At 39.0% G+C, this 27949-nt stretch overlaps 1 protein-coding gene across 1 annotated transcript; it reads right to left on the bottom strand.

Moving 5' to 3' along the window:
- On the bottom strand, nt 1-26999 carry LYPLAL1 (lysophospholipase like 1; the record flags this gene model as incomplete). The annotated part of the gene is made up of 5 exons (XM_080342221.1): nt 1-234; nt 864-979; nt 12277-12446; nt 22619-22718; nt 26924-26999. The coding sequence occupies 5 exons, from the start codon at nt 26997-26999 to the stop codon at nt 1-3; spliced, it is 696 nt and encodes a 231-aa protein (XP_080198347.1).
- Between the last annotated feature and the right edge of the window lie 950 nt (nt 27000-27949).

The raw sequence follows: 27949 nt of genomic DNA, 5'->3' as shown, positions 1-27949 counted from the left end.
TTATTTATTTGCTGCTTCAAGAGGTAATTTCTCTACAATCCAGGTTTTTAGTTTTTCTATTTCAGTTCTGTTTAACTCATGATGAAGGTTTGGAAAAGTATGAAGTGATGCTGATACTCCCAGTGACTTTAACATCTTGTTGGTCTCTTCACCCCATGAGTAGAGAACTAGTTCATCAGCAGTTCCATGACACTGAAATAATTCTGGAAGAACACTTTCATTTTTCTTCAAAGCCTAGATGGAGAAGAAACAGTCAAGACACATCACTAAGACTCTTAAAAGAATAGTTACAATTACATGGTGACAATTTACATAGCATTTCATTTATTAACCTGCCTTTTAGTGGTGATATCGTACTATCTCTACAAAAGTGAACAAGGAAATATCACTGGAGAAATCCTGCGCTTCAAATTCCAGTGTGCTACCTCCTGACAAATGATAGGGTTTACTTTAAGGTCTATATCCCTCTCCAAGTAAGAGAAATATAAAAAGATCATGACAGCAGATGGAGCCCATGAGTATTATAATTCACCACAAATTTTCGAAGAATAGTTACACTTACATGAACTCTCTAACAATCAAGGACAACTTGCAAAGCATTTCATTTGTTAATCTGCCTTCTAGGCTGAGTTACTCAGAATAAAATAATTGTACTGTCTGTGCAAAAAATCAACAAAACATCATGTAAGGACAGCTTTAAAGCCTCACATCCCTAATACTCTGCTTACCAATTTCCAGGAAATGTCATAAGTTCAGAATATTAATCAATTGCCTCAGATGAATAAACATGCTGTACTCAATTTTAATTATCATGCTTTTCTTTTAGTTAAGCAGTTTTTCCATAAAGTCTACTACACACTCACCTGGTAAACAGCAGAGTCTTTATTGAGAAAACTAGACAAAGCAAAGACTCCTGCCAGATCTTGATGAAACCTATATGCTAAATGCATCGCCATTCCGCCTCCCATCGAAAAACCTCCTAGGATGCAACAAAAGAAACAAAGATTGGATTTTGTTATATGCCTTTGTAACCCAGCATACAATTTAATTTCATGCTCAGATTTGTTTATTTTATACACGATGCAGTAAAAAAAATCTCAAGTAACATAAAGGCCACAGTGTTCTTCAAGTAAAGCATGATTCAATTAAGAAGTTGTAGAGCTGAAGTACTGCTGAACATTCATTACTGAGAAAAAAAAAAAGAGCCAAAATGCCATTACTTCAGCTGCCATTCATTTATGGTTCCTACCAGGTAGCTGAACACTGTGGCCATATATTCTCTGACATTAACAAAGATAATTCTCATTGGTTTTTTATTCAACTTATTTTTTCTGCTCAGCTAGTAGCATTCACACGCAAAAGATTCACTTCACCACTGTACATAATCAACGAACATTCACCACACTAGGCTAGTACACAGGGGTTTTTTTTGTTGTTGCACCTTAGGATAGATAATAAATATGGAAAAACTGTAATGCACCCCACCTGAGCTCTAACAGGACTCTGAACTAATGGCCTTTTGTTTTCCATACGTCTCTTCAGCCACACTTATTCTATATGTGAGATAATTCCTCAGGCATGATTTTACACAACCAATGCTTGTTCATTAGGAAAGAAACCGAGACTACCGCAGTACTTCTCAAGGACACAGTACATAGGCTGTTGACTGTATCCAGATAAGGACTAGGGTGAAGAATGACCATCTGCTGAAATCCCTTGTGGCAGAGAGGTGGCAACCAGCAGAAAGGCCATGACAGCAGCTCCATGCCAGGAAGCAGGCAAACTGAGCCCAGTGACACCCTGCAACTGTGGTGCTTTGCTGGATCCTGGGGCCACACAGAACATCCCTGGCCCATGCAATCTCAGGGGCAAATGCGCTGCACATCGTAAACATTAGTTTGGTCAAAGTGAGACTGTTCCAAATGGAGAATCCTCTTACAGCAAGTTCCAATAGGTCTGAGGCCCTTCTAGCTCACAGTCCATTCTATGTTATGACTGGAAGATGTGGTAGGATTTGTGTAGGAAATTCTCCTGAATACACTAGACTAATCTAGACATGAAGTATTTTCCTTCTTGCCTCCCTCCCATCATAGAATCATAGATTCATTTTGGTTGGAAGAGACCTCAGGATCATCAAGTCCAACCATAACCTAACCTAACTCTAGCATTAAACCGTGTACCTAAGAACCTCGTCTAAATGCCTTTTAAACACCTCCAGGGATAGTGACTCTACCACTTCCCTGGGCAGCCTGTTCCAATGCCCAACAACTCCTTCTGTAAATAACTTTTTCATAATACCCAACCTAAACCTCCCCCAGCACAACTTGAGGCCATTTCCTCTCATCCTACCACCTGCTACTTGGGAGAAAAGACCAACCCCCTCCATGCTACAACCTCCTTTCAGGTAGTTGCAGACAGCGATCAGGTCTCCCCTCAGCCTCCTTTTCTCCAGGCTGAACAGCCCCAGTTCCCTCAGTCGCCCCTCGTCAGACTTCCTTCCTTCCCTCTCTCCCTTTTCTTTCTTTCTCCCCTACATTTCTTTTATTTCTCATGACTTTCTGATTGGAATTGCAACTGAATTCTTCTTTCTCCTTTACTGTCACCATGAAGCCTTAAGACACGATCATAACCAAGGGCGGTAACTGCAGGTTCCTGACTTACAGAGCTTGGATCTGAGAAAGAGCAAGACCACACAATGCAGAAGACCAGAGCCTTGCTTTCCTTTTTCAAACATAGTCCTTAACCAAATTAGGAGAGCTGTGTCCCCAAACTAGAAGATATACCTGGGATCCCTTAGGTATGTACCCAGGGGGCTGATAATACCCTGATATTTATCTTTGGTAAATAAAGCCAGGACCTGCTGTTTGCCCTACAAATCAATCTTTAACCAGTTCAAAGTTAAACGTACTATGTCTAAGTGCCCAGTGGCATTTCAGAAGCAAAAGTAGTTTAGGAAAAGTAGGAATGAATGTGGGTAAACACGGTCAGAGCACACCTTAAAAATTCACACAGCCCACATCACTTGAAATTTTGAATAAACTTGTCTTCACAAAAATAAAAATATTGAGAATAGTCCTACAAGCCTCTCATATGCATCATTACTTCCTACCAGACAGATTCTCATCACATGGAAAAGAATTCCACAACAACAACAAAAATATACATTGCACAAGTGTCATAGTAACCACAAAAATTCAAAACCATTGACCCCACATTCACAGAGAAAAATACAGCCTTCTGAGAAACTATATAAAATACAACAGCTCCACTAAGTTGCTATGTAAGCAACATCATCTTGTGCTGAAGTTTCCTTTATTATCTTCTGTGTGACATCTGATAATTTACTTCTTCATTTCCTTTCAGTCATTCTGAATGATACTGTCACCTCCAAACCAAAGAAGTAGCATTTATACTCTACGAGACCATTGTGCATTTGCTTACAAATAAATACAGATATACTTTGTCCACATATAAAAAGTCCCTTTTAAGTATTTTAGAACACAGGGGAAAAAAAAAAAAGCTGCATTGAAAAATCATTACTAGTTTGTAAATGATTTAATCTAAAATTTTGTACCCAGTTAGTCACAATCTGGCAACACTATCTGCAATTACTCACCAGCAGTCTTTGACAATGCAGTCACCTTCTGTTTAGAAGACTATTAGGTAATGGTTCTTTCATGTGGCTCATACTACTATGAGAAAATATAATACAAAGGACTAGTTCTTTCAATTTGGGTTTTCCAGGGGAAAACCTGAAGTTTACCACTTAATACCACAACCATCTCTGAGTAAATGCTGTATGGTAAATGCTTCCAACATACCAATTTGCATAAGCATTTGGAGACAATTCTTTTCTATTAGAAGAATTATTTCGGTATAAGTGTAAATTTGACATAACATGTAAGAGACATGCTCTGTCAAGAACTTTTATAAGAATTCAAATTTTGTATCAAGGAAAAAAAAGAGGTAGATACAGATAGAAAAAAAAATGTATGAAGTGACAGTCAGAATGTAAGCAAAACACAAAAGTACAAGTTTGCTTATGTACACCAATGACCTCAGCATAAAGAATACGTAAATGTCACAGCATTGCTAAGCAGATTGTGTCATCAGTGTTAATCCAGATCAAAAATGACACAGCAACATTTCAACCTTAGATGGGCAGAACAGAGCAAGCCGTTTGCTTGAGACTAATCTATTTCCAAGAAGTACAAATGCTGTACATAAAAGTGCAGAATTTGCCAATAGGTTTCACATAACAAGTACATTCATTTTCCACTTTTCCCCTTACACCTATTTTAAGAGATCTGTGATGAATGCTTCAAAACAGTTTAAAAGTGTTGGCTCTGCAATGATTAGGATATCAGTTCAGGAAAGCACCTAACTATTTGCATTAACTTTCCTGCCTTACAAAGTACGTTTACAAACAGGCTAAAAGGTGAGCACATAGAAAATGGAATCACGTAAAGCACTTTTCTTTCAGTTGCAAAAAAACTTCCCTCGAGTATGCATTTATGAGCTCAAATCTGCTTCTGTGTAGTGCTGGTTTTGAGGCAAGGCCCCTTTGCAGTGAGAAGCAAGCTGCTCATAACTTGCTTTGCTAATGGAGAAAGATCTGCTGAAATTCCAGGATCATCACACTTCCCAATTAAAACATTTGAATCAGAAGGAAACTCACATGCAATACTTTACTAAAAACAAAACAGGCTTTGTGGGAATATCATCTGTAACTATGTTAAGGTTACCCCAGCCATACAATGATGTAACACAGTGAACAAAGACTGAATTTCTCATATGTAATTTATTCCTGCTTGAATAAAATAGAAACCCTTATCACAGCTGACAATTTTCAGTGATAAAACCTTCTTTCCAGAGCTTGTAAATGGCCTTAGGAGCCTTTTAAACATCAAAATGTTTGTATAAAAGCTCAAGCTCACTTCCACTAAAGATCTTGATTTATTGTAATTTGCTCCTCATTTATATCTGTCTGAAACGATAATCTGGTCCATGATGACACTTCAACATTATATTGAGTTCAGGAAACCAAATATTTACCTACTGTCTATCTTCAGCTTTATTCATTTCTTTGTAGCTGGTCTAACAATGTTTGAGTTTGTATCTAAGAAAATAACAAACTTTATTATCTAGCACAAAGGTTTCTTTATTTAGTCTCTCTCTTGTGCCCTGTACACAACAGAATGCTAAAAACTCTGCTTTCCCCCCCATGCTCCAATTTAATGCCTGCAATGACCTCTTCCTGATTTCAGAAAGCTCTTTAGGTTTCAATTCTTCTTTACAGAAAAAATACCTCTCTAACAAACAGAGGTTTGACATTGCTGATTGCTTCCTGATTCATACAGACCTGACTGTAAAACGCCGTAGTCAATTTGTTATAGATAATCATTATGGACTTAGGAAACAACAAACCAGATTGCTTCTTTAGGCTTTCCAGTATAATTTTTAAAAGTGATCCAAACTGAAACTAGAAATCACACTAGAAAATCACGGCAAGAATCCTGCCATCTGCGCTGAGTACAGATCTTCTGCTCCTTGCAGAGACAGACCTTGAGCTCATCTCACCTGAGTTTGAGTGGCAGAAGCAGAAACTGCTTCATTACAGCACAGAACCAACAGAGGAACAAGAGAAGCTAAGCCCTGTCTTTGATGAGATAAAGATTGGGATTTGGGTGTAGGGGTGGGTTTGGGGATGCTTATTTGAAGCAATACTTCTTCACTAATTTCTCTCTAGTAGTTGTTCTTAATCTTTCTTGTATTTCTTCAAATTTATCAGTACAGCTTTGCTAACGAACTGGCAAGAGATGAATGCTACAGCATCCAGTGCAAAGAGAGACAAATACTCTTCTGCTGTACGAAGCTACACTAGCACAATTAGAAATTGTCTTTGCCCATTCTGTTTTAATCACAATACATTACATGCTCTTGCCTCATTCTCTTTCCATTCTCTCAGCATTTTTGATTCTCAGTTTCTCCTTTCTTTAGATATTTTAACTGAGAGTTACCCTGTTTTTTATTGAGAATTTTTCCCTAAACATTTCAGTTTACTTTCCACTCTCCCTAGGGGCTTTCTGCGATTTACCTTCTGTTAATGGTAACGGCTAAACTTTGTTCTACATATTATCTGCGAAGAAGCTGACTTTCAACCTTCCTTTTTCATACATGAATGGAAGTATTATATACATTTAACAGTGCTCATATATGACTATCAGCGGAGAGTACAAATGCCAGTGGAACAGCAAATTCCTTTCTCCACAGAACTCCCTGAATACTGCTCCTGTGTAAGTGCTCAAACTTGTACTTTTTCCCAAGTGAGCTTCCTCACAGCAGCGATTTTCTCCTTTTAATCTATTCGTGAAACTTCACTAACCACTAACCTTACACACCAGCAGAACTGCACTGAATGGTTTCCATCCTTAATAGCTTTTTTATTCTGCTTGTTACTCAGTAACCAAGAGCCTTCACAAGAACAAAGGTAACTCCCCTTGACTGGCCACTTCCCCTTGTTAGGAACATGAATCAATTTGCTGCCCAACCTTCTAACCAGTCAAAACACATTTTGAATTGCATATTTAAGTGGTACAAGTTTTACTGCTTTCTTGTAGAAACAAATATACAATAGTTTCTAATGTACCAACTTGCGGTAAAATCAGAATCAGTCACAGTTTTATTTTCAACTGATACAGGTAGCAGATGGGAACCCAACATGTGTACCTAAGGAATCATAAGTTTTAGCCCTAAAAGGAAAATTAAATCCATGAAAAGTCTCAAATCAATTTTTACTAAGATGCTACTCTACCAAATCTATGGCTTGCTTTACTTATCTTATTTTCTTGGTTATTTCTGAGGACAACAGCACAGCCCTGCTGCAACACTTACCTGTCATTTTGACAGTCAGCATAACTGTGAAACATGGAAAGGGGAAGAGAATAAATTATTCTTCATGCTCATGGCATTCATGATTTTAAACTGAATCACAGAAAAGAAACTAGAAAATAGGCTCTCCAAAGTGAAGAACACTTAAGCACAAAAACAGGCTGCCTTGGAAAGGTACGAACCTTTCACTAATGGAAATCTTCAGAAGTAGTCAGAAAAGCAATGGTAAGAATTTGCCTAAATAGAACTAAACCTGCACTGACACATGAAGATGGTTTAGTGAACGTTGTTAAGCCTCACTCTTCTATGATCCTGTAGGCACGACTGTGAAGTACATACAGGTTAATGTGCACTCTGTGGCATGTCTACACATGACTCTCAAGCATTCTAAAAGCCCATCCATCCATTTAATTTTGGACTGAATTCAGGCATTTATTAAAGATGAGTAAGCATAAGTTTTCAACAGATTTTCTACTAAGGCTGAATTATGACTGAATTATTTTTGGTTTTACTGCTGTGAGCCTTATTTACTCCTAATCTTCACTATTATTTGCTAAGCCTATCAATCACTACGCAGATTGAAACCGAGAATATGCTACCTCTCAAAGACCTTCATTTCTAAATACGTTAATACAGACACCACCAACAGCCGGGAAACAAAGTGACAAGTGGTGGATCCTAGTCTCTGCTTAAAATTATTAGCATTTGTATCTCCTACTGAATGAGTGACAGCAAAAGACTTAGAAACCAGAGACATACTCAAGATTTCTGAACAAAATGAAAATCATGTTTTGTTAAGTGTATCTTGCTTGCACACTGGGAGATAAAAGGAGTAGTATAAACCCAAAAGAAAAATAAATAGTCCATTCAGGTGCAAAAAAATAAGAGCAAATGCACTGAAAATTAATATGTTTGCTGGTATTACGGGGTGGATGGACTAACAGTACTGCTTTGAGCACAGCATCTCATAGGCATAATTTAGATAAACCACAAAGCCACATAATGGGTGCTACAGAAAGAAACTTCATTTGAATTGCAGTGATAAATGACAATATAAAACCATGAATTTACTCTGTTAAAGCAAGGCAGTAAGTGCCTCTAAATGAAAGGCAACATTTTCCTAATAAAGACAGAAGATACAAGATAGGATGAGTGACAGCAAAAGGCTTAAAAGCCAAATACATAAAATACCAAGATTGTAGGTGAAGTAGTCTACCCAACATTTTAACAATTTATTGTTGATTTTTGTTTATCTTCCCATATTTACAGAATCCTCTTTCTCTGGGATGTCAAAGCCAAGGTATTTCCTCCCCATCCCATTCTCACACACACTGAGAGAGACGGAAATGCTAATATTTACAAGAAGCACAGAGCTTTCATGTTCCTTCCACCATGGTTCAGTAGCTTTGTAAGAAGCCTAGCAATAAACAAAAAGTGGTTGTGTGTCTTATGTTATTGTTACAGTACAAGGGGTCAGGAATCATGCAAGTGTTTTTTGGCATACAGTCAAATCTACAGGACTGTTATGGAAAGTTTATTTTCACTGGCTGCTTACACAAGTGACTACAGGTGGCAGAGACCAATATACTTGGATCAGCATTTCTGTGCTACACAAAATGTGACCTGAAAAATTAAGAAAGTAGTGATAAATTAAGAAAAAAAAGAGAACAAAAAACTGCCTTTCACTGAAGCACATCTAACTAAAGTGAGCACTATCAGAATGCTCTAAATGTGACTTGGATGATTCTCTCAAGAGATTCTAACATATTCTTCAATAAGATTGTTGAAATCTTTGACAATTTCCACATAAGAGGAGTTATTTTGTAGTGCATTATCACTACGGAAGCAGCTAATAAAAAAACCAACAACAACGAAGAACACCAGACAAAAAAACACCATAAGAAAACAAAGCAAAACCACTACCACCTGAAAAACCAACTCAACTTTAAATAGAAAAAGAAATTATTGTCCCACATGTTAAAATGTGGCTGTTGGCTTGTTTAGGTAATTTAGCAATGAATGCAGGCATTTATAAAGAAGGAATACATTCATTTTTTAAGATGGGATACTATCAAAGCTCCAACTGTCAGAATTTGACTAATTTTATCGTCCTCTTTTATCTCCAAAGTCAATATAAACCTACTTACAGGATTATGTGCAATAAGTGTTTTGGCCAGGAAGACCAGTCAGAGTAACTCAACAGGAATGTTTGGCTAAAAAGTGACTTCCATTATCAAATTCTGGGAACGATATAACTATTTTTGAGTAATTATACATCACATTCAGTCTCCCCTTCTTCCCTCAAGGTCAGGGGAAATAAACTGTAATGGACAAGAACTCCACTTCCTTCAAAAGACTTCTGTATAAGCAGTAGAGCAACTCATGAAACCATCAGGAAACAGTAATGGGTGGATGAGTCATGTACTACTGTGTGCTGGTTGTTACACTGAACTGATATGGAGGTTTTAATAATAGACTCTACCTCCAGTGAATTAAGTAATTCTTCAGTAGATTCACAGAGTAGCTGTTAAAAACATGGCTGCACCTATATTTTTCTTGATATAGAAAAAGAGGAGAGGAATTGCACAAACCGGTCTCCATGCCCAGCTTGAGAATTCTGCTCTACAAGCAGCTACTTGTGGACTTCAGAGCTAACCGTGTTACCGAAACAAACAGCACAGGATATAATTTCTTTCAGAAGTAATGACCTTACTGTACCCACAATCTTCAGCCTTGTGGAAAGTTTGAATAGCCCCAGAAGAATCATCCCCCAGAACACCAGGTGTTAGTTTGGCTTCTCATTTTCCACTGCGTGCCCTCTCTTCCCACTTACTCTCCTTTGCATGGTGCTCCCTCAGATCTTGCCTTCTCATCCCACACCTCTGAGCTGTCAGCAGCTGCCCACCTTCCTGCCTGCCCAACACCTCGCTTGCCCTCATCTAACAATATCTGACACTCACCCTCAGCCTGTAATTTCTAGTCTGTTATTCCATATAAAACCATAACCTTCAATCTTGTTACCCTCCTCATAGTAATTTTGTTTTCTTTCCACTCATTAAAACTCCCACTCATTACAAAACACAGTTCCACAACCCAGTTCTCCTTGACCCTTTAACAACCATTTCTTTCCCTGTAACCACCTCTTCATGCAACTGCTCTGCTCTCTTGGCTTCTGTGACCTACCTGAAAAGGCCCACGCTGCTCTTCATAGACTCCCAAGTCATCCAGTCTCTTCTCTCAACTATTTTGTCTCTACTTCCCATAATACGATACGATACGTTCCAGTATCCCCATTATGAATCTCCAACATGACTCAACACAACCGAATGAACAGAGGAAATATTCATAGCAAAACTCCACCACGGTTTCCTCTAATTGTCTTACTTTTCCCTTCACCTCAAGAAAGGTGCCTCTTCCAACTCGATCATAGCAGCAGTCACAAATCCACTGTTTGCTCCCCCTCTGTCACATCAAGGCTCCTCTTCTTGTACCAGATGGAAATTCCTGACTTTTCAAAGAGAAATCTAAAAAGATCTGATAGGACTTAGTTCTCTGACATTCTAAGCAAGTGATCATATCTTCCATTATCTCCTGTACATCAATCTCTCCCAAACTCAGAAAAATTTCAGGCCACTCATTTTTCCTTTTTCAGTGAATGTTAAGAGTTTGGTGAAGACATACTGACTATATCTTCATAATCAAACCTTAGCCTCATATTCTCTTTTGATCAAAAACATTATGAAGCTACCAGGTGCCTTTTACAGAATTCCTAACTTCCTGTAAGAAACAATGCCAGAAGATGGACAATTATTTGCACAAAGTCCCACCTGAAACAACTAAGAATGTCACATTAGGCTGACTCTGACTGATACTAAACCCAACCTTTACACACAGAAACCCTGCAGGATCCCTAAGTTTCATTCTCCACTGGACCACACACTGGTTAATCAACAAAATCTGTGCAGAGAAGGCACAAAGTTCTTCCAGGATAATACTTAATCTTGTGCAGCCACAAGTGACACAATTCATTTTCCACTAGCAAATTTTTTATGCATCCATGTGGGTCTCCTTCTGCACTGTGGATGGAGCTAATTCAGGGCTGCCTTATTTTGCATGTTGCACAAATATTAGATCCAGCTGTGAGGACGTAGACATGTAGTCTCTGTCACAGAGGCAAGGAAACAGTGCCTTACTCTGGAAGCCTGAAATCAAAGCTCTCAACAGTGAGAAAATAAGTACAATTATTTGTGATTTACAGATGAGGAATGCAAACAGAGAGATGGGGACTTCCAAAGAACCTGCAGGCTGAAACAATTGGCACATACCAACTTCCTTACTCTGCTTATGACTTGTAAAACAAATTTCATATTCCAGTCTCACTAGCTCTAATTTTGAAGGCTACAGAGAAAGGACAAAATCCTAGTAATGAGTTGGATTTGTACACAGAACATCTCCCAGCTCACTCTATAGAAAATCACCTGTGCTTCTTCCGCTGTTTCCAAGCCAGCAGGTATAACACAGGAGAGACAGATTAAAGAGTCTGTGCTGACAGCTGTCCAAAACAATGCATTCTGCAGCCAGGGCAACTAGCCAGAAAGGGAAAGTAAACAGAGGCCTTCAGAGAGCAACATGGGGCCGGACCAAGGTCTGATGGCATGACTTAGTCAGCCATAGATTCATAAGTTCCTACATTAAGACGTTTTCCCCCAACCTGAAATAGTTTGTGGTCTAGGGATGGGACAGGGAGCCAAAGACTTGTGAATTCTCATTCTCTCTCTGACACAGGCTACTCCATTGCCCTCAAATTCTGTGCCTCAACATCCCACTATTTCACAGAAGTACTGCGAAAGTTACTGGCAATTAGTGGAAATTAAAAGAGACAGGAAGATAGACACATATGAGCTATGACAGCTGATATTTCATTTGTTATCAAATGCTTATCTTTAGTGATGGATAACAAGCAATTTTTTTCCCCTATGAATTAACTTAACCCAAACTGATTAGAGCAGTAAGGAAAAGCTCCTGTTTACTTATATGCCACGTCTCCACTCTCCAAAATACAAGTAATTTTGGGAAAGTATGCCTTTCCATTCTTGAAAAGGGCTAAAAGGAAACAGTAAAAATATGTACATTTGAAAGCATAACACTGCTCACTCTGTATTTTAAATAACGATTACAAGTGACTATTTACAATAAAAACAGCTTTAAGTTACATTTTTGAGGACACTGCCTACAGTTACCCACATTCCCCACCTGGTACAGGTTTCCATAAAGATTCAGAATTCTTGAGCATTGGCTGCTGAAGAGAAGTATAATAAATTAAAGTAGATGATCTCTTAGCAATTAAAAACCATTACAATAAATACATTAATAAGGCTCTCTTACCTATTAGTATCCTATTCTTTGCAATACCATTTTTAATCTCATCGTTGATCACCTCTGTGAGACCCTGGCACATGGAATCAATACTTTCAATGTGTTCTGGACAGTCATTAGAGATCTTATACCTGTCAAACCACACAGTGGACATGGCACCTTTCAGAGGTGTATATGGCCTGCAATGGTGGAAGAGAAGAAAACAGATGATTAACCAAACATAGGATCAAAAGCCTTCAGCGTAACTGATAAATAAAAAAAATACAGTATCTCTCCGGTAAAGGAGAGAAGGAATCTCTTTCAGGTCTAACTCCATTTATATCCAGTCACATTGCATTTCCTTGCATTCAAAACACGGTCCTTCGAGAATGAAGACAGCATTTGGAAGCTATGTAAAACGCAAGTTTCGGTCAGTTCAATGTCAAGGTTCATCAGGTCAGCTCAACACTTTAAATCTTAACTGTCAAGATGTTCTTAATCCTAAGCAAAGTCGGGGATGAAATCCACCTTGGAATAGGACAAACTGAAGTAACTGCTAAACAAGACAGCTTTGTGGGACTTTATGAGATTTACTTGTCTCATTCTTGTTGAAATTGACAGGAGGTAGGTATTATGAACCTCTAGGTATTTGCAAAAGCTTCTTCCTTCTGTCAATTTTTCTTTTTCTTAAATAAATACAGTTATTCTCACCTTAATGGGGTAGGTACCTCATAAAAATAAGTGAAAGAAATGGTGCACAGACACAATTAGAGACATGATACTCCCCCCTGCCATAATACTGTGTTGTCAGATTAATATTTTAAATGGTTTAACATGCTGCCCAAACCTCAGATAACCAAGGAAGCTACAATTCAAAGCAGCCACGAAATCCCAAGAAAGGTGATCTAATTGCCTTGCAATGGCTCTATAATTTAACACCAAACATACTGCTACAAGATCAATGCTTCATCTCAAAACCAAGCTCCCTAAAATCCTTAATTGCAATGTTTAATCAGGGGGCACATTTTTCATTTTTACCTAAGCTCAGATGGGCTCAGATCAGATTACGATCATTGCTTGCAAACAGACAGGCCTTGATGAATTTGGCTGGATGGGAACCCACTGAAAAAGCTGACACTGACTTCTGTGCTCTCTCTGGATGTTTTTTTTTTTACAGTACTAGCATGAAACAAAAACACAACTAACTTAAAATGAGAAAGTCGCTATTTCAATTATTCTTAATGAAGGAACAAATTCTGCCTTTATTAATACCAGAGAGGCTTCACATACATAAATGGCTATTTCTAAACCAGAAATACTGCCACTACCAGGAGCACGCAAGAGCAATATTCTCTCATTTTCAACTTGTGTGAATAGAACACAGATTTACTTCTTTACTTAATTCAAAACAAACCACATATTTAAGCACCAGAATCAACATTTTTTCTTTTAATTAGCCCTTACTTGTCTATTAGAAAAAAGGCATCTACTAGATTAAAGGAAGTTCAGTGGAAATATTGTGTACACTCAACAAACTAAAGCTAAGTTTAAAAAATATTTAAATGCTTTTGATATTTTCTTGCTTTTCTTGGTTTAACTTCTCCTTAGTGCTACCACTGACTCCAGGATTTTTTCCAAATGAATTGATCAACACCTAAGAATGAAAGATTACAAATCTCTAATTCACAAAAGTCTTCCAAATGCTAAGAGGAGATGGTATGGTCAAAAATATCAAGTGAATCAGTGGAGTTTCTGGAAGTCACTTGGACAATGTGATGTGCAACAGACTAAGCCCTTGGGCAAGCAGCATTTAATTCATGGTTTAGCTCCTTTAGAACTTTCAGACTTCGAGATCAATCCTGGTTAAAATGCTTAGCAGTCAGAATGCTTTATTTTCTAATAAAACCAGATTACCTTGTATTTGTGTCAGAAAAGATGTGTAAGGATTTAGGATTATTCCAGCACGATGATGCAGGATTTGCATGTTATGAAGATACATATTTGTATTACATTACAGAAATACTAAAACAGGCTTCCCCACAACTGAAAGACAGAATCATATAATTTACAAATAGGACAAAATCCATGATGAGATTATAATACTTGATCAAATGTCAAAACTCATGACTTGTACCTGCTGTCTTTGCAAATTTTTCAGTGAGACAGATGAAAGGCCAATGTGTCTTAAGTCCATAGCAGAAGGCCCCCAAGCAAATGGACAAGGTGCTTTCAGCTGTCTCAACATCCTTGCAACCACTCTTGATTTCTCAGAAATGCATTAAAAATAACCTTCACATAAAGATGAGAAGTAAGATTCTTTTAATGGTTCACCCAACTGGCACATCTGTTTTAGTCATTCACCTTGTTCCTTAAATAAATCCCTTTATTAGTTGGCACACTACAACTCAGACATTACCACGGTAAACAAATATGTTTGGCATGGAACCATCTGTACAGCTCCAAGAATACAGCACAAATTTTTTTCATGCAATTAAACCACAAAAGAAAAAAATAATAGAAAAATTCCGTACATTACAGTGACACAAGAGCAAAGAAATATAAAGTGGAGTGAGAATTCCATCCAGCAAGATGAGCGTGGTCAGTTAAGAACAGTGTCCGACCCAATGGTCAGCTTTAAGTTTGATTTTTTGCTTTCCTAAGCTAAACCAAAACTTTTAACATTAGTCCAAATGATTCTTTCTGCTATACTCCACTTTCTTTATTGTCTTTCAAAAATGATACTAAAAATACAACTCCATGCCTCTAAAACGTGTGCTATTGAAACTTGGAATGAAAATATATAGCTCTTCAAGTTGTATGTGGGGTTTTTTTGTTTGTTTTTGTTTGTTTAGTTTTAAAAGGAGTGCATGTTTTTGTTTTGCTTGCTCTGGAGCACTCAAAAGATTCAAATCTGTATAAGAAAACAACAATCAAGAACCCTCTCTCTTGAAAATATCGGACTTCCAAACTTGTATCCATTTTTAAGAGACATTTGAAACATGGTTTTCTACAAATTGAACTAACTCTTAACATTTAAAAATAAAGAGAAAAGGCACGCTAATATCAAAGAGCATTTAGGAAACTGCAGGCACCTAGAAGAAAAGAATCTTTAAAATGCTTTCCAACATCCTCAAATCACTCTAGAACATGTTTTCTGATTACTTTGTAGGTCTTATTTTTTAAGGGTGTGCATGTATCGACAATTGTTTTCTCACGCACACACTTCTTACACGAGACTGCAGTTTCAGGATGATCTTACATATAATATTTGTACGTCTTACAAGAAAAATATATCCTGCAATATCTCTGTAAGTATTTCTCATCCTTTCAATCTTCTAAACACGTACTCAAACAGAAGTAATTTTTCATAAAGTGAAGATAGGTTAGCTTCTGCTAATGTGAGTTTCTTACCAATGATGAAAATACAATGAAAGCAGGAAGCAGTAACACCATCTTTTTCCGCCTTCCTGGAGCACAGATTATATAGTGTGGACGTTCTTAACCATGTTTAGAATTGTGCTAAATAGTTTAAAATTATCTTAAGTTAACCAAAGTGGAGAGCAACTGAATAGCACTATACAAGGTTCAAATTCAGATCTAAAATCATGTCAGATTCTATCACCAAATGATGCTATTAGCATTGCAATTCACATAAAACCGCAGGTGTTTTTGTTCGTTACCTAATAAATCACTATCCTTGTCCAACGTTTCATGTTAAAAGAGAAGCCAGCACTACTAGCTGCTTCAAATAAGAAACATAAGAGTAACAGACAGCATGTTGATAAATCGTAAATATTCTTCCCCAAACAACTTCTCCTGATGCACAATAGTATCCCTGGCTTCACACTCAGCGCTATGATCACCCTGCTAATAGTCACATAAAACCCAGATCACAGGTGCTGGTTTACAGCTTTCTTCACATTCCAGACAGAACTTCCCAAGATGTCAGACAGAGCTGAGAATTTTCAGTGAAGTTAGACTTCAAGATTCAAAGAAAGAAAGAGGAAAATATTTTTTTTTTTTTAAATATTTACTTTTGCTTCCTTCCTTCCCAAACGCATCTCCTCTCAGGAGGCACAGAATCACATGAGTCACTGTAATGCTGTCTTTTAGAAGTCTATGCATCCCTTCAAGAAAATCTACAGAGAATACTCCTAGACTCCTTAAGTTCTAGAAACAAGTCTTGACTCTCTTAAAGCTCATGGCAGGTTTTTCCAATAAAAGCAAAGTTACTTCCCAGTCCCAAATTCTCTGCTAGCATCTCACTGCTGATACTAGTATACGGCAATAGAAAATTTGGTTCGTAATTCTGCTTTTCAATTCTGTCTGCTTGAAGCAGAAACTGAATTTTAAAAGAAAGAGTGGGAGAAGGCAGTGAATCCACCTAATCAAATCAGAAGTGTAATTCAAATCTCTAGTCCAAGGTATATCCTGCCTTAAAACTGAGGTTCAACATACCTTAGCAAGGAAGCAGTATGGTAACATAGTATAAAACGTGTCAGAAATTAAAACAGTTTAACTTGGAAATAACCTTAAAAAACAAATATAAAAAAAGGCACGCAAGAGTCACCTCCATGAGGAGTAATTTCAGGCTGTGCCTGTTCGCTCAACCATATGCAAACGTTTTTGATAAGAGTTGTTCTAGACGTAGCCTGCCTGAAATGGGAGCTAACCGAGTCAGTACAGAATGGTTATCTGAGGAAATAGTATGCTGACAACTTTTGTTACTTTGGACAAATATTAGTCATTCAAGATGAAGTTGCAAGAGAAGATGACATAAAAGTCAGCAGGTCAAATTCTGAGTTTGTTTCTGTTGTTTTGTTGAGTAGGGTTTTTGTTTTGGTTTGTGGGGTGGGTTGTTGGTGTAAATGGTGGAGATTTGTACTAATCAGAGAAATGGCAATAACTTGATGGCTGTGAAGACTGTAAATGAGTTTTTACAGACACCGCCAGTTTCTCAGCAACCACCTAATAGTGGGTACTTCATGAATTCACTGAAAGAAAATGGCAAGAGGTAAACCAGGGTCCAAACTGAAGCAGTTCTCCATTACAGGATTTGAAAGACACTCTTGGATTCAGTGGTACTTTTCACAAGCTGGTGGCAAACACCACTGAGGATGGATGAAAGGCACCAGCTAAGCAGAGACACCCCTGAAAAGATTGTAAAGCAAGAGCACAGAATGACACAGAACCCCACAACTGCTTGCTGGAGGGGCCATATAAAAACCACTGTCTCCAGCTCTTCTGTATTGGAAAACAGTTGAGAGAAGAAAAACGAGAAGATGTCCAAGAGCGCCATGTAGTTAAAGGGATTAGAAATCCAAGGTTATTGCCATCATGTTCTACTGTGTTTTCCCGAAGCATGACTAAAGTATCTCTGACAAGTGTTTATTGCATTCCACATGGTATTTAGTACATGATGTAAGCACTGCATGTATGAATATCCATATGTTTTCCTCACCTAGTGCAAGAAGAGAAATAAAAGGAAAATAAAAAGTTCATCCAAGCATGCTTCTGTCATTATTATGCAAAATATCTTATCAAAACCCTTTCCATTGGTCCCTCAAGCCTCCACCTCTAAAAAGACCTCTTTGTGTTGAATTTATGAATGAGGTTAGGGCTTACAAAAGTGAAGGATTAATAATGGTTGCTTCAGCCAAACCTCATTCGATAGGCGCTGTGCACGCTCCCCGATGCCAATCCACCTCCAGCCCGACCTGCAGTACCCCCGCTGCTTTTCCAGTCCCAGGCCTCTCTGCCAAGGCAGCTGGACAGTGCCAAACCGTCTGGTGGTTTTGTGAGAGAGCCAAAGGGGGACTACGGTGAGATGAAACTCATTTCCACCACCAGCCCAGCAAAGATGTGAATTCAGGGGAAAGGATGGAGTACCATGCCATATAATGGCAAGCAGCCCTTCCTATCCACATACTTAGAGACAAAGGAAATGAGAACAAATTGAGTGGGAGAAGGGAGGGAAACAAACAAACAAAAAACCAAAAAAAACCCCAAACCAACACCAAAACCAGACAAAAATTCTGGATGGAGACTTACTGGTCACAGAAAAGTATGTTGAGTGAATGACATAAGGATCCACAAAATAGCCCAAGAAGTATTTATAGTTTACTTCGACTTGCTAAAGAGAAGGACTGTCAGAATGGAATGCCAGACAACGCAAAGAATCTTTGACCTAGATTTTTTTAAGGGAATTATAGAAGGTAAGGTATACTTATTAAAACAAGTGGAGCCTAAATGGTTTTAACTTCACCACGTTAGCTCCTGCAATGCCAATTTAAACTATCACTTTCTATTAAAAAAAAAAATAAAAAGGTTAAATTGGGTGGTATTCAGTTCTGATTTAGAAACTCAATAGAAACCTAATGTTTAAGTCACAGTTGTAGCAGCTGAAACAGTATTTAAAGCTGTAGCCATCCTGACCCAAATAAAAAAAGGAAAAAGGAAACCCGTTCCTTTAAAACTATTACTGTAGACGTGGCTTTAGGGATTGCATCAGCTACTAGGGCTACCATTTGAGCTGGTGTTTTGTTTTGGTTTCTTTTATTAAATATATAAATTAGCATTACAAGGGAGAGGAAATAAGAATTTAGTTGTGTTTATCAAATTGAATCTATGTTCAGAAGCACTAATCTTGAAAGAAAGCTAGATAAAGTTAAATGAACAACCTATAAGAAACAAGTTCTCATTTTTAATATCGCAGTTGCATGCATTACAGAGACAAAAATAAGACCTCTCTGAGCAATGTCTAAAAATTTTCATTTATAAAGCAAAACTTGCATGCCCCAGCTACATGCATTTTACTTCCAAACATATTCCAAATTCAGGTGCCAGTACTCTCACTACATGATAGTGAGACTTCAAACCCATTTGTCCCTTTTTTATCTAAGCATGTTTTTTATCAAACGTTTTACTTCAAAATTTTGCAAGTTTTTCTTTTTTAGTAGGAAAGTGCACTATCTAAATTCTCTTATTTTTGCTGAGGAAACAAACACTTATGAGACTCACAGGACTTTCAAAAGACATGGGGAATGAGTGTGACAAAGTGCTGCAAACACTTATTTGTCCAGAGGATGCCTGGTGACCATTCTTCAGACCAGGGGTGTCAAACTCATTTTCACCAGGGGCCACATGAGCCTCGCAATTGCCTTCAAACAGCCAAATGTAATTTTAGGACTGTATAAATGTAGCCAGTAGAAAAAGAGGTGAAAATGAGTTTGACACCCCTGCTTTACACAGACCCTCTACATTACAGAAATAATTAAATGTTTTTTAAAAAGGGGTGACTTTTTACAGAGACCTATAAAGAATAAACAGTGTTACAAAATGCAGTTCAGTAACCTTGTAGTGCTTTTACTTGTAAAATGGAAGTATCCTCTCTAGTGTTTGTTGAAATCAATGCTAATGAAGCCAGAGAACATGTTCAAGAATTCTTCTAGATTATATGCTGCACTGGTTTTCCAAAATAATTTTCAAACATATTGACTCTTGAATCAAAACATCCCTGAACCTCTGACATTGCAGTCAATGAAAAATACATATGTTTTAGTTCCTGGGATAAAACCTATACAAAACCTAAACATAAACCCCATCCACCTTCCACAAAGGAAAAAAAAAGAATAATTTTCAATGTTTTGTTCAAAAATGCTTTTCAGAACTCTGATAGAGATGAAGAATGCATAAGGTCAAATCTATAGATCTATCAGCAGAATTATATCCATCAAAAACATGAAGAGGTGTTCCTGACCTGCAGTTCATCCTGCCAAAGCCTCTAACATTGCAGTTATATCATCAAACGTGCTTTTACTGGCATAACTACCCTGCCGGAGAGCACTGAATGTGCATGTGGTAAGCTATGCTGGAAAGGACAGGAGTTTATAGAGTATGAACTCCATCCACATTAACAGTATTTTGCCAGAAGAGCGTATTAGCCAAGAAATTCTAATATGGTCTTGCCTAACTTTAAGCTTTTCCTTGATTTCATCATCCATGTAAAAACCCGCTGGCAAGCTCTGCACTCTCCTCCAGTAACTGATAAGGCAGCGGCAGGCTGTGCCACCACAGACGCTCTTGCTCCCATCAGCACAGCTTTCCACCAGAATATCACTCTGTCTCTACTCGATCAAAGACTGGATCAGAACCTTCAGCAGCAGCACTACACACCTGTAGCCATCTACCTATAGGTCTCATTATCAAGGATGCTGAATTCCCCTGTTGGTGCCAGAAGCATGTGGAAATCTTAACAAAACATACCTACATGCACACATACACAAAATCAGATCATCTATTTCAGTTCCTACTGCAGATATAATTATTTTAATGTCTGTCATTCAAGTTTGGATGTTCTAGGCCATGTTTTTCCTTTCTGTGGAAGAAAGGAGAGCAACTATTACAAATGTTTCAAAAAGCACAATGTGTTTTGGACTTGAATACCAGAACAACATAAAATGGGTCTGTAAAGGCTTCTGTAATTTCGGTTTCAGCCAATAACACATCTTCACAAACTTCACTTCAGCATTGCTACAAACAGTGGCAAACATTACTGTACTTAAGGGCATCTGGTTTATTTCAATGCGTCAGCTAATGGTGCTTATCAGCTGTACACTAATGTTCCCAAGCACACTTCATATTGACAGTCAAAGACAAACAGTGTGGGTATTTTTTTATTCTTTGAATCTGTAACTTTTCAATTTCGCTAAAAACCACTTCTGAATCAACTCATGCATGACCTTTATATGTTCTAGAGTAGAACACAAGTAACCACAACTGAAAAAAAAAAAAGAGACAGTGGAGCTCTTTTCTCACATCTCTTAATTACAATGTTATTTTGCTCCCCATCTGAGATCCAAAGTCTTAGATAACAAAAATTACCCAAAAACACCACTCATTTGAGTCAGGAGATCTTGCTGGTTAATCATTTATGCATAGTTTACATCTGTAATTATCCAAAGAAACCAAAACAACTGAGAAAAGGATTTGGATCCAAAAGAGCACTGGGCTGGAAGAGTGCAGGACTGGCCTAACAGATGTGGTCTGGGGTGCTCTGGCTGCATGTAACATGTGAAGAAAAAACAATTTCATAAGGAAGCAAATACTCCTGCATTTTTCCAGTACCTGCTGTGTTGACAGGGAAGAAATGGAGCCATCAGCATGTGTGATGTGCCACTGATAACTCTAGCCATCACTTTAGCCTGTCATCAATGAAGTAATGAGTACATTATTTACAGAAAATCATATTCGCTACCTACTAACTCAAAACACACTGCTTCAAAGACTTCCACGCACAGGCTTAAGTTTTCTGCAACACAGTGAGTACATTCACACTGCAATCTCTCAACTGCTTTTCTTGCCTAAGTAGATCATAAAAATACATGGTAAAGGAAAGGTTTTTTTCACGTATTAGCAACTGCCAGACAAAATCTGCTATTATACTTGTTTATACCCTCTAAGAAATTTTTTTCTGACTTTTAAACCTCTGTACCTCGAAAGTCTGTGTAGAATGTCACAATTTCCTTTTCCTTTCAGCATTCGTCTACACTTATGCACAAATTCAGAAAGAAACTTAAGCCCCATTACCCTTCAGGGAAACATTTTCCTAACTTAGAGCCACAGACACCTTAAAATGAATTTATATTAAGAAAAATCAAACATTTCTGAAATATAAGGCCATGTCTTTATGTAGCTAAATATGGAAGTAGGTGTCCAACTTCTAGCCTTTAGGTTTGACTCCGTTAACTTCCAAATCCTGAGGGGTAAATATTTTTATTTCTGAACACACCGTGTCATTTAATAATGAGATTAGTGCCTACAGCGAATATTGAACTCTAGTCTCTTTGAAACAGTTGAGTCAGGATTCAAACTAGAAGGAATGTTAATTTTAAACTCCCACTCCTTTCTCTAGCAGCTGAAGATCTTTCACATCTTACCCGCCAAAAAGACTAACCACTTTCAGAACTGAAACTTGGCATTAAATATAAGAGAATATTTTAGTCGTTAATTTATGGGAGTAAATATAGGTAGAATTGTGATTGAGAATATGGCTCTATAATGTCATTACAATCCACACTGGAGTATCTTCTTCTATTTATATTAAGGAGATAGAAAGATACTATAAGGACAATACCTGAATTTGAATTATAGACTGTGACTTCTGGGAAGTATTAACCGTTTAGACCCTTAACCACTTAAAATCTTAGTCCCTGAGTAGCAACGCACTGTTGAACTCCAGTTTTGCCAAAAAACATACACATGAGACAGAAGGAGGAAGTGTTATGAAAGTCTGTACTAATATTCACAAGCATGTTTTACAGTATTGGAATAGAGTAATTTAATCCTACAGTTAAAATATTTTAAACAATACCTGGCAGGAGCCGTTGGGTAAATTACTTTTATGTGTTGGAAAGCCATGTCTTGATTCAAAATTTGTTTTATCCATGTTCTTGCTCCTTGGCCAGTATCACCTGTATCACACAGAAGATTATAACATGAATTATACTGTGCATTTAGTAGGAAAACTACACAATGTCCAACACATTTGTACCAGATTGCCCTAATTTCTAAATCACAAAATTAATCCGCAAAAATGCTAAAAAAGAACCTTCTAGAATAACCTCAATCCCCTTTCCAAGAAAGATGGACTCAAAACTTCCTAGAAAGAGATCACTTCAGAGACCTCACAGCATAAGTTTAATAAATATTTTACTACATCCAATGACTTAAGTATCTCCTAATCAGGCACAAGGCCTTACCTCTTACTTGCAACTTACCTTATTTGTTGATATCAGTATTTTTTTTTATCCCTGTTAAGCATCTTAAAAAGTGAGATAAAATGCCTGCTACCCTTAGAAAAGATGACTGCTTTTGCTGTAAAATTTTATGTTAACGACTTCAAAACCTAGTCAAGAGCAATAAAAAGTGTCTTCACATTTAATTATGTTAATATCACAGACAGGCTTTAAGAGAAGTATTAGTGAGACACCACCAATGTTTTATAGAAGCACTAAAGAGATGAGTTTGGGTTAAAATATCTGGCAGGCTCCCCAAAAACCTTAATCCCACAGTTCTGTTGGAAAACTGGTCCTTAATCCCACAGTTCTGTTGGAAAGCTGGTTGAGATTTGAGTCTCAATATGTTTTTTCCTACTCTTACCAATTCATCCTACAGTGCAAATCCATGCAGACTGAAGTGCTATAAACAGATATACAGGATGAATCCTTATGCAGATAGCACATGTTCCTTTAAGCAATTATACATATATACACCAGACAGTTTCTAGAGCTTGTCTTTACATCACTGGTATCTTCCACCATAACTTCATTGCTACCTCTCTGAACAGCATGCACACACAGCTCTCCAGTAAGAGTGAAACAATACTTTGATCTTGAGGAAACTGTTCCATCAAGGAGTATAGTTTGTAGTAGGCAGTAATAAAACATACAGTAATGTTCAACCTAAAAATTTGTTGGGGATTCAGCAAACTTGAATTTCACTGCTGCCACTCAGGCCATAGCACCTTAGTCTTGTTTGAAGTTGAGCCTCCCACATTATTAACTGAAACTGCTAATCTGAGTTATCAGTATTCTTTATTATTATATCTCAAATCAGTCAGTTTAACTTTAGAACTCACCCTATTCTTCACAGTAAAATGGCCAAACCACAAGTAAGAATTTCACTGTCCTAAGCCAGGCTTACTGCCACATTATGTGGGTTCATCTGAACAATGCCACATTAATATACCAATTTATTGTTACAATGATTATAATTCCCCAATGGAGAAGATTAGATCTTGCTTTAGCACTCAAAAAAAAAAAACAAAACAAAACAAACAGTGTTTTTTATTTACACATACAATTAATGCATCTTCAGAATTAAAATGGAAGGCAAAAGGATTCAAATCCAGCAGTTTTTTTTTTCTGTTGAGCATGGGTGGCGTAACTGTGAAGTTGCTTCTGTTTGACCTAAATAGTCCAAGTGACAAATAAGCAACAGGGTCACAAAACTGACACAAATTTTATTCTGTGCTACATTAACCAGTAAAATTAATGTTACATCTTTAACTGGATACTTCAGAACACAGTCCCACATGCACCTTGCCTATGTGAGTAGCATGGTCTGAAGTCCAAACACACCTCTGATTCTTAACAGACGCTCCAGGGTTTCCTCAGGGTTACTGTCACTAATTTATGTACACCACATCTTAAGGAGGCTTGAATAAATATTTGGTTTTCTATATACTCCTCTTTTTTTCAATTAGAAAGCAGAAGTTTTGGCTTTTCAAGTACGTGCACAAGACCAACACTCAGGTAGGTCAACCTAAGCAACCATCTGAATGCTCACAGAATTTGAACATACTTAGGTCTTCACAAACTCTTTAATGGTGCAGGACACATATTTTATTATTTATTCGCATTTCTTAAGCTTCGCCAAGATCAGCAGAAGCATTTGCAGTTAACAAAGCTAGTTTATCCATGAAAAGTTCACAGAAAACTCATTAAGCAAGACAAAATTTAACTATGACCTTCTGTCCAGAATCTCCACAGTCCAAATGCTCTGCAATCACCCTGAGCACTTGGACGCAGAAATAACATTTTGATTTTGTAAGAACAGAATCTGGAGGTGGAGGAAGAAAGATAAAAGATTGTGACACCAAACAAAACCTAATAGCTTTCTGGAAGGTTTGTGTTTCAGGCTGTTCTTAGATTTTTAGCATTGTATCTTTTCTTGAACACTACTAAAAAGCAGCAAACAATGCACAGACAGTACTGCCTTTTGTCTGTTTCCAAATCTGAAATAGACCAATGGCAGAAACAGTATCTTCGCCTCGCCAAGTAAAATATGTATTATTTTCCCTTTGAATATAGCTTGAATTTCCAAATTTTCTTTCTGTGCAAAATTTAAACTTAACAACATGTAATGTGCATGTTACAACATGTGAAAGTTGTAAACCCAAGTCTAAAAAATTATTATACATTTGTTATAACCATTTGCCTTCTCTGTTGAGCTACCAAATGGATCTTCTGCCTAAATTTGATGTACAGTATTAGGAACGCTTTAATATTTTTCTATAGTATCTTGCATTTACATGCGCCGCTTGTTACAATTTGTCTGGAGCAAGCATTATGAACAAAATGGATCCATGCCATTTGACTGCCACTTCCCATCACAAGCACTGTACAGAAGGTACCAATTCAGGTTTACGGGCCAGCCCACAGCAACAGCACTGTGGCTACTGCTGGTTGAAATTCTGTTCTGTGGAACTGCTAAGCAAAACCAAATAAAAGCACTTTCATACTTCCCCACTGCAAACATTAGGAATAAAATCATATCAAAAAATGAAAAATTGTAGACTATTTAACCACATGTGGAATCAACCTCTAACCATAATCTTCCCTTACTCCTCCACCATGGGAGAGAATTTTTTCCTCAAGCATTAAAATGTTAAGTGTTAACAAGAGGGCTGAACACGTTACGAACTCTCATTAAGCCACAGAATTTGAGAAAAGCAAAATTAAACTAGATTATGGAAATGAAACTAACTTAATAAGCATGTACATCTTTTTTAAACTAAACAGAAGCATCAGGTAAAAGCAAAACTAGGAGAAAGACACTGAAAGAGTTGAGCATGTTGCCACGTGCACACAGAAAGCTCAATAGAAGTGATTCCCAAGGCCTTGATCTCGTAAAGACCTATGATTACAGTGTGTAGATTTTGTTTGTTTGGTTTGGTTTCTTTGCCTTTTTTTGTGAAGTCCTGTGGACTTTGTTGTTGTTATTTAGCTGGTCAGAAATATCCTTGAAGGAAAAGCCCAATGAAACACACCCCCTCACCCTCAGAGGGGTCACTAAAGCAGGTCACTCCCTGCTGCAGGTGCTGGCCATGAAGCCAGAGCAGACACAGCTGGGAACCTTCTGAACCCAGAGAAGTCACTCTGTTAACACCAGCTTTCAAAAGGTGTCAACAATACTCTCGGTCTGACCCTAAAAACGCCGTTTTAATTATGAAAATCATCCTTTGCATGCGGCTGCCCTTAGAGTGGATGAGTTAAGAGAACACCTTCTGGAACAGGTCTGCTCTCATGGCGAAGCAAACCAGGCTGGTGTATAACAGCACCAGCCCTAAAATATGTCCCACGGACTCACCTCAGGGCCGGGAGAGCCCCGCCCCGGCACACACCCCACGCTCCTTCCCGGCCAGCGCTGTCCCCAGGGGACGCCGCAGCCGCGGGGACACGCACACCTCACGGCCCTGCACCTCACGGCCCTGCACCTCACGGCCCTGCACCTCACGGCCCTGCACCTCACGGCCCTGCACCTCACGGCCCTGCACCTCACGGCCCTGCACCTCACGGCCCTACACCTCACGGCCCTGCACCTCACGGCCCTGCTCCTCGCCCTGCAGCCCGGCGGCTGCCGTGGCGGCGGGCCCGTCCCGCGGAGCGCTCACGCAGCACCGGGGCGCCGCGGTCTGAGGGGACCGGCCCTGCCCCGTCCTCCTCCGCCGCGCAGGAGGAGGCGGCAGCCACCCCGGCCCCGCGCTCGGAGGGAAGGAGGGCGGCCTCCCGCAGGCAGCGCCCCTGCCGCCTTTCCCAGCGGGCAGCGACGCCCGCCGATCCCCTGCTCCGCGCCCCGGGGTAGCAGGGGAGAGAAGCGAGGGGAAAGCAGCCACCTGAGCCGTGCAGGAAGATGAGGGAGGCGGTGTGCCTGCCCGCGGGAGACACCACGCTCCTTTGCAGCGCCGCCATACCCACGGCTCTCCTCCGCTGCCTCCTCCCAGCCCGGCCCTGCCGGCAGCGCGGACACCGCGCCGGCGCAGTGGTGGCTCCGCTGCCGGGCCGGGAGGGCAGCGGAGGTGCCTGAGGGCGGAAGGAGCCGTGGCCCCGTCAGCGCGGCCTTGGTGGGTTTAGCTGAACTGATCATAGAATCACAAATTGCCCTGAGTTGGAAGGGACCCACAAGGATCATCGAGTCCAATTCCTGTCGCTGTGTGTGACAACCCCACAGTTCACACCATGTGTCTGAGGGTGTTGTCCAGTCTCTTCTTGAACACTGTCAGGCTTGGGGCCGTGACACCTCCCTGGGGAGCCTGTTCCAGTGTTCACCACCCTCTGGGTGAAGAACCTTTTCCTAATGTCCAACCTAAACCTCCCCTGGCAGATCTTCCTGCCACACTGATGTAGGGGCATAAGGAGCAGTAAGGACATAGGAGCTTTCTTTTGCACTTTTGTGTAACTTACACGCTGTCGAAGTCATAAGACTGTTTTTTTGTTCAGTTGTGCTTTTTTGTTTGTTTCTTTGTTTTTGTTTTGTTTTGGTTTAGTTTTTGTTTTGTTTGTTTTTTTGTAGTAATGTGTCAATTAACCACCTGCCTTGGAGCTTTGAGGTCTGCGGCAGCGGAACAAAGATGACCAGGCATAAGCTCCGCGCTTGCCACTTCACTGGCCAGGTGCAGTGCGAGCCCAGGGGGCGAGGAGCAAGTTTACAGATTAGTTTTGCAGTTTGTCATGAAGTATTTTGGCAAGCCGTAGGGGCACACCTGTTAGTCCTTAAAAATGTAATGAAACCTTAGCCTCTTGAGGTAGCATGTTATTACCTTCAGAATGGCCTATGGGTTAAGTAGACGAAACATCAGCATGTGTGTAATATGAAGAGCATGCTGTGCTTGCGTTTCTGTTCAAATTACTGTCCTGACTAC

Source organism: Nesoenas mayeri, assembly GCF_963082525.1.
Source record: "Nesoenas mayeri genome assembly, chromosome: 3".
NCBI classification, from domain to species: domain Eukaryota; kingdom Metazoa; phylum Chordata; class Aves; order Columbiformes; family Columbidae; genus Nesoenas; species Nesoenas mayeri.
This window is presented reverse-complemented; position numbering and strand designations above follow the sequence as displayed.